General features: G+C 42.4%; 1 protein-coding gene across 1 annotated transcript; it reads left to right on the top strand.

Annotated features, from left to right (window-relative positions):
• The first annotated feature begins 3,450 nt into the window (after positions 1-3,450).
• Positions 3,451-7,640, top strand: LOC147668327 (uncharacterized). Its single transcript, XM_086948596.1, has one exon. The coding sequence runs from the start codon at positions 3,586-3,588 to the stop codon at positions 5,359-5,361; it is 1,776 nt and encodes a 591-aa protein (XP_086804722.1). The 5' UTR covers positions 3,451-3,585; the 3' UTR covers positions 5,362-7,640.
• The last annotated feature ends 692 nt before the right edge of the window (positions 7,641-8,332 follow it).

Below are 8,332 nucleotides of genomic sequence, written 5' to 3'. Positions count from 1 at the left end.
GCTAACATGTTTTAGCGCCCGTATGCACGACTTGAGCGGTTGCGTGAGCACGGTGTTCACTCTAGCCAATGCCGTCCCCGTGTGCAGCTGGTGAAAGGTTAATGGTCGGCATTTAACACACCTTCCTGTTGCCCTGTTCTTCAAACAATCTTAAAAGATTGGCTTAAGTGAGGTGCTCAGTGCCGTGTTATTGGAAGCCAGCGTCCTACTACCCAGTTCTTTATCTCAGAATACTACTGAGCTATAAATGTTTTACTTCTGACTGATCTGGGCCTGCCCCCGCTCTATATTTCATAGAGGAAAAGCACCTTTTTCAAAGAAAGAACACTTTGGTGACAACAAACTTTGCAGCTGCGAACGCATTTGCGAAAGTAAAGAACCTTGGTGGCATGCTGCACGCTATGGATCATTTGGCGGTGCATTTCACACTGTGAAATACTTTTATTTTGCATTATTGAGCTGTGCCTGTGGCATTTTGTGAGTATTTGAAAAGCAATGCTAAGCATGTTGTTAACTTCTCAATCCTCGGGATCAGTGTGATGTTATAACAAGGCCACCTCCAGATCTAACCAAACCCAGATTGCTGAAATAGCTGTGGGTTAAGGAAGGATCAGGTGAGGGCAAAAAGAAAGGCGGGGAAGGAAGGGAACAGCGGGGAGGGAGATCTGGAAAACACAAGACAAAGAAATGCGTTGGTACCAGATACTCTCACTCCTGTTTCAATCAGCAACCCATTAACATAAGATGTACCCATCTACCTGTAAAGAAACTAAAGTAACGGTGTAATAGAAGATACAACTCTTCACCAGCATCAGAGCCCTGGAAGGATATGAACGGTGCTACGTCCTCCCTGTAATACACAATGAATACCTTTCTTATTCTGTGCCCTTGTATAACCGTATTGCAAGAATGAAACACTATGCTATTGTACATACCCCACGACATATGAACATGACGGGACGTAGAGGAGAGTCTTGAGCAACATCCGAGGGACCCCTGGATTCAATGTATCCGAGTAAAACAAAGTTAAGCAACAATGGGTTACGTCACCCGATAGTATAAAACAGTACAGTACCTGTGTTACTCCAATCAGTATTGAATATGGTCCTGAAGGGCACTGCTTCAATTCAATATGAGATCCTGATTTCCTGTGTACGAGCCGCAAGACGCAGGCACAGCATACAGAGCAAAACTTACCACGTGCGGTAAGATTAAGTATATACGAGAATTCGTCCTCCGCACGAGCCGAAGCAAGAAGGCTCACCTGCGGAGGGCAACTGCAAGAAGGAAACACTCTCATGGAGAACACTCTACACGGAACACAATTCGTCCTCCGCACGAGCCGAAGCAAGAAGGCTCACCAACGGAGGGCAACTGCGGTAGTGAGACACACTCGTAGAGAACACTCCACACGGAACACAATTCGTCCTCCGCACGAGCCGAAGCAAGAAGGCTCACCAACGGAGGGCAATTGCGGTAACAATTCGTCCTCCGCACAAGCCGAAGCAAGAAGGCTTACCAACGGAGGGCAAGGAAATCCTTGGTAACTGCTACGGGAAGCAACTCACTCCAAGAGCTCAGAGTTCAGGTCGATAGAATCCAAAATATCCGACAAGAGGAACAGGACCGCCCCTAGATAGGCGCTAAGCAGTCTGGGACATGTAGTTGTTTAGTCCGTATGACATCCAGCCGGATGACTACGTTCTGAGGCGCTCACAGAAACCTGACACATGTGGCCCTTTGTAAAAGCTGTGTAGGGACTGTTTCATTGCCGGGCATGTGTGAGAGTCGCAGAAGGCACTTTATCTTTATCTTATGTGCAGTGTGCGCTGTTCTGGTGCATTCTCCATCTTGTGGAAAGAATGAGCGCACCTCAGGATTGTACCATTGAAGGTGGCCACAGTGGTTTGTACAGGCGATGTTGAAAAGCATGAGTAGGAGGAGAGACCTATGAAAAGTCATGGGAATTACGTGGCTGGAAAATGTTGTTCGCAGGTTTTGTGCTGGAAATGGAATGTTGAAAGCAGGTCAATGCAAGTGAGGTGCAGGTGAATAGGTTTGAGAACAGGCTCTACCTTGTGTGGCGGGCAGCAAAGGTGTAGGATGTATGGACAGAGCAGTTTGACTTAAGAGATGTTTTTAAGAGAGTGTTTCGGGTGCTGAGCATGGTCCAGGGGTGAAAGGGTGCTAACAGCCTTGGCTTTGGCGTACCATCTGTGCTCTTGTCACGCTGATGCACCACAGTTGTCAACTAGTGGGCCGCCAGTCTAGCATGCTATCTCAAGCTCTAAAGTTAGAGGTGGGACAACTAAACAACAGACCAGCCAAGCTCAATCTCCTTGTCCAGCTGGGAAACTCCCACCCCAGTGGATAATACCGACAAACTTAGAAATATATGTGAGAGAAGTAAAACCACAAAGTAAATACAATCATTAAACTGCTGCTCTACTGCATATTGTGGGTGTAGTGGATGAAGCAAAGCACCTCCGCGAGCAGCAATATTTGATATTTCGAACATTCTGATGTCCAACCTTCTGTCTCAAGTCTTCCTGATCCATCGCCCATCTCTTACTCAAAGAGCTGTTCTTGTTTTACAAAACCTTGACCATTTGCCACTACCTAACGCTGTAACTAGTGTATGAGTGCTATGCGAGCGCCCTTTTTTTTACCAACTTACTCATGAATAATTAAGATGTGACATATTCAAAGCAACTTTTATGTAAATTTCTGTGTATGGTTAAATATGCCTTCATATGTTTCAAAAATGGTAATCAAGAGATATTTATACAATCAATAAAAAATTGTGTTTGCACATTCCATTATGTTTCCCTTTAAGTTATTAATTTTTTTTTTACATCCGACAGAAAACAATCTTTGATTGTACGAAATGTTTCAAAATAAGGAAGATAACACTGTAAATCTGCAAAGACGAAGTCTGAAATATTGAGTTCCAGTATTCAGGAAAACATAAGTGCCATCAGAGCCAGCCAAACCCGAACATAAACTGAGACATCCTGAAAGAAGGGAGAAGGGACACAAGAAATTCAGTGATTCCACGAGTCTCAGCTGTGTACTTCCATGCCTCAAAACGAAGAAATAACCTCTAGAAAATGAAGACAATACTGATAAACCTCCTCTTGTGTAAACATGTCCAATAACAGCTTTGATCATGAGATTGGTATGAGGTGGTTACAGCAGTGCTCTGCTTCCTTAAATAATACCAGGAGAACATTCAGTGCTAGAGGTGCATTGCAAACTGTTTCAGACCAATCCACAGCAACCAGTGAAAAGCGCAACGGAGTGGAGTCAGACAACTGAAGGTTAAAAGAAATAGGGGTTCTGTTTTCTAAAATACAGAGTACTGTCCCAGTGTGCACCGACCAGAAGGACGTTGGATCTTTACCCGCATGCGTGCCGAACCATTATCCAGTCTAAAGACACAATCGCCCACGAAGAAGCCTTACACACGTTTTGAGATTGGGAAGCAGTTGGTGACCATTGCACTTTATTCTTTAATCGGAAAGCAAACGTGCAAAATACAATACATACAGAGAATGCAAGAATAATACAAGTGCTTTATCAGTCATGATGGCCCTTCAGGAAGTACAGTCACACGATGTAAACAAGTATATACCAGACCCAGAGACGCTAACCAAGAGAGAAGTCTCAGACACATGCAGTGAGAGCTTTAGTTTGTCATCAATATTAAAACCCCATCAGCAAACACACACAGCGAAAAAGCAATTCAAATGCACTGAATGTGTAAAGAGCTTTATCCAGTTATCAGGCCTACAAAGACATCAACGAACACACACAGGGGAAAAACCATATCATTGTAGTGAATGTGACAGTAGGTTTAGTTGCTCTTCAGCATTAAGGAATCATCAGCGAACACACACAGGGGAAAAACCATTCAAGTGCAGTGAATGTTTGAAGAGCTTTAGTCAATTATCACACCTAAAACGGCATCAGGGAACACACACAGGAGAAAAAACATATAATTGCACTGAATGTGTGAAGAGGTTTAATCGATTATCACACCTAAAACAGCATCTGCGAATACACACTGGGGAAAAACCATTCAATTGCAATGAATGTGAAAGTAGTTTTAGTCAATCTTCAACATTAAGGAAACATCAGCGAGCTCACACAGGGGAAAAGCTATTCCAGTGCAGTGAATGTGGAAGTAGTTTTAGTGATTTGTCAACATTAAGAAAACATCAGCGAACACATACAGGGGAAAAACCATTTAAGTGCAGTGAATGTGTGAAGAGCTTCTCTCAATCATCACACCTAAAACAGCATCAGAAAACACACACCGGGGAAAAACCACACCAGTGCAGTGAATGTGAGAAGAGGTTTATTCTATTATCAGACCTAAAAAGGCATCAGAGAACACACACTGGGGAAAAACCATTCAATTGCAATGAATGTGGGAAGAGCTTTATATATTTATCAAGCCTAAAACAGCATCAGAGAACACACACAGGGGAAAAACCATTCAAGTGCAGTGAATGTGGAAGAAGGTTTAGTGATTTGGCAACATTAAGGATTCATCAGCGAAGACACACAGGGGAAAAACCATTTAAGTGCAGTGAATGTGTGAAGAGCTTCTCTCAATCATCACCCCTAAAACAGCATCAGAAAACACACACCGGGGAAAAACCACACCAGTGCAGTGAATGTGAGAAGAGGTTTATTCTATTATCAGACCTAAAAAGGCATCAGAGAACACACACTGGGGAAAAACCATTCAATTGCAATGAATGTGGGAAGAGCTTTATATATTTATCAAGCCTAAAACAGCATCAGAGAACACACACAGGGGAAAAACCATTCAAGTGCAGTGAATGTGGAAGAAGGTTTAGTGATTTGGCAACATTAAGGAATCATCAGCGAACACACACAGGGGAAAAACCATTCAAGTGCAGTGAATGTGAAAGTAGCTTTAGTCGATATTCAACATTAAGGATTCATCAGCGAACACACACAGGGGAAAAGCCATTCCAGTGCAGTGAATGTGGAAGTAGTTTTAGTGAATCCTCAACATTAAGGAAACATCAGCGAACACACACAGGGGAAAAACAATTCCAGTGCAGTGAATGTGGAAGTAGTTTTAGTCAATCTTCAACATTAAGGAAACATCAGCGAACACACACAGGGGAAAAGCCATTCCAGTGCAGTGAATGTGGAAGTAGTTTTAGTGAATCCTCAACATTAAGGAAACATCAGCGAACACACACAGGGGAAAAACAATTCCAGTGCAGTGAATGTGGAAGTAGTTTTAGTCAATCTTCAACATTAAGGAAACATCAGCGAACACACACAGGGGAAAAACCATTAAGTGCAGTGAATGTGTGAAGAGCTTTTGTCAATCATCACACCTAAAACTGCATCAGAAAACACACACCGGGGAAAAACCATACCAGTGCAGTGAATGCGAGAAGAGGTTTATTCAATTATCAGACCTAAAAAGGCATCAGAGAACACACACTGGGGAAAACCCATTCAAGTGCAATGGATGTGGGAAGAGCTTTATAAATTTATCAAGCCTAAAACGGCATCAGAGAACACACACAGGGGGAAAACCATTCCAGTGCAGTGAATGTGAAAGTAGTTTTAGTGAATCTTCAACATTAAGGATTCATCAGCGAACACACACATGGGAAAAAACATTCAAGTGCAGTGAATGTGAAAGTAGTTTTAGTCAATCTTCAACATTAAGGATTCATCAGCGAACACACACAGGGGAAACAACCATTTAAGTGCAGTGAATGTGTGAAGAGCTTTTGTCAATCATCACACCTAAAACAGCATCAGAAAACACACACCGGGGAAAAACCATACCAGTGCAGTGAATGTATGAAGAGGTTTGTTCGATTATCAGACATAAAACAGCATCAGAGAACGCATACAGGGGAAAATCATTCAAGTTCAGTGAATCTGGAAGTAGTTTTAGTGAATCTTCAACATTAAGGATTCATCAGCAAACGCACACCTGGGAAAAACCATTCAAGTGCAATGAATGTCTGAAGAGCTTTTGTCGATTATCAGACCGAAAGCACCATCAGAGAACACACACAGGGGAAAAACCATACCATTGCAGAGAATGTAGAAGTAGTTTTAGTGAATCATCAATATTAAGAACATATCAGCGAATACACACTGGAAAACCATTCAAGTGCAAGGAATGTGACAATGGATATATATACATATATATATATCAGGTCTAAAACAGCATCAGAAAACACGCACAGGAATCCTTCAAGTGCAGTGAATGTTGATGTAGGTTTTATGAATATTCAATATTAAGTACTGATCAGCGAACACACACAGGAAAAGCCATGTCATTGAAGTAAATGTGTGAAGATCTTTTGTCAACTCTCAGAGCTACAAAGATGTCAGCCTCTCTTCAGAAGAGTGCAGGATCAATAATGAAGGTCACAGAGCTACAACTGTGTGACAGCTCGGCCGAGCACACTTCAGAAGATTGCAGGATCAATAATAAAGGTCACAGAGCTACAACTATGTGATAGCCAGGCCGCGTACTTCACTTCAGAAGAGTGCAGGATCAGTAACGAAGGTCACAGAGCTGCAGCTGTAAGACAGCCAGGCTGAGCACACTCCAGAAGAGTGCAGGATCAATACTGAAGGTCGCAGAGCTGCAGCTGTGTGATAGCTAGGCTGAGTACTTCACTTCAGAAGAGTGCAGGATCAATAATAAAGGTCACAGGGCTGCAGCTGTGTGATAGTTAGGCCGAGCACACTCCAGAAGAGTGCAGGATCAACACTGAAGGTCGCAGAGCTGCAGCTGTGTGATAGCTAGGCTGAGTACTTCACTTCAGAAGAGTGCAGCATCAATAATGAAGGTCACATAGCTGCAGCTGAGTGATAGCCAGGCCGAGCACACTTCAGAAGAGTGCAGGAACAATAATGAAGGTCACAGAGCTGCAGCTGTGAGATAGTCAGGCCCAGCACACTCCAGGAGAGTGCAGGATCAATAATAAAGGTCACAGAGCTGCAGCTGTGTGATAGCCAGGCCGAACACACTTCATAGAAGTGCAGGATCAATAATGAAGTTCTCAGAGCTGCAGCTGTGTGATAGCCAGGCCGAGTACACTTCAGAAGAGTGCAGGATCAATAATGAAGGTCACAGAGCTGCAGCCGTGTGATAGCCAGGCTGAGAACACTTCAGAAGAGTGCAGGATCAATAATGAAGGTCTGAGATCTGCAGCTGTGTTATATCCAGGCCGAGCACACGGTGTCTGTTCAGCAAATACAGATTATCAATGAAAGTCTCCAACCTGCATGCTGTGTGATAGACAGGGTGAGCGCTTCTCTTCAGGAGAGTGAGGAATCATTTATAAAAGTCACTGAGCCGCATGTTGTGTGATAATTAGGCAAAATCACCATTTTACATTCTTGGACGAAGATTTTTTGATGGCTAATGGAGCCGAATTTTGACATGATTGTTCCACAAAAGAAATGAAAAAAAAGATTGATTGTATAAAAAATAATATTAAGGTAGAACCAATCACGGTGCTATAAAATGTACACAATAATGACTAAGTTTTACATATTAAAAAGAAAGGCACGTTTTTAAGATATGTAATAGAATAAAAAATTATTTGGATTTTGACATTTTACTGCTGATTGTAAAGAAATTATATTGAGCCCCAAACTCAAGATAATTTGTGCTGCCAGCAGGGAGTCTAGCAGAGGTGGCAACAGATGGGGGTTCTATCTCGACAGTGTGACTGCTGTCGGCAGGTGGTCTGGCAGAGGTGGCATTAGAAGGAGGTCCTGTCTCGACAGTGTGACTGCTGTCAGCAGGTGGTCTGGCAGAGCTGACATTAGAAGGAGGTCCTATCTCGAAAGTGTGACTGTCCTCAGCAGAGAGTCTGGCACAGGTGACATTAGAAGGAGGTACTGTCTTGACAGTGTGATTGCTGTCAGAAGGTGTCTAAAATGAACAAAAGAGATGCACGTGCCGCTATTGACTTAGCCTAAACTATTTTTTCAAAACATATGAACTAAAACACCATGTTTCGTGTGTATTATCACTTCTTTTATTTGTTTTATATTTTATTTATATATTTCCTTTATTTTGGTATCTTAGTTTGCCAAATTCACATTTTTAAGACCTTATGTACACAAAGAAATACATTCATATTTACATAAACAGAAAACAACAAAAACAGATTTCAATATACACTTCAAAAATAGGAATCATTCAAGCCACTATTCAAACGGTCCTGATGATAACTCCAAAATAACACGAGTTTGAAACGCGTAGAACTTTCAATAAGCCAAAAATTACAAAAAGGGTTCG

This window comes from Lissotriton vulgaris, unplaced genomic scaffold (genome assembly GCF_964263255.1).
Source record: "Lissotriton vulgaris unplaced genomic scaffold, aLisVul1.2 SCAFFOLD_3051, whole genome shotgun sequence".
NCBI lineage: Eukaryota > Metazoa > Chordata > Amphibia > Caudata > Salamandridae > Lissotriton > Lissotriton vulgaris.
Note: the sequence above shows the minus strand (reverse complement) of the source record. Positions and strands in the feature narration are given on the sequence as shown.

Coding starts and splice junctions, on each gene's coding strand:
- LOC147668327 (XM_086948596.1), top strand. CDS start 3,586: ATGATGGCCCTTCAGGAAGTACAGTCACACGATGTAAACAAGTATATA.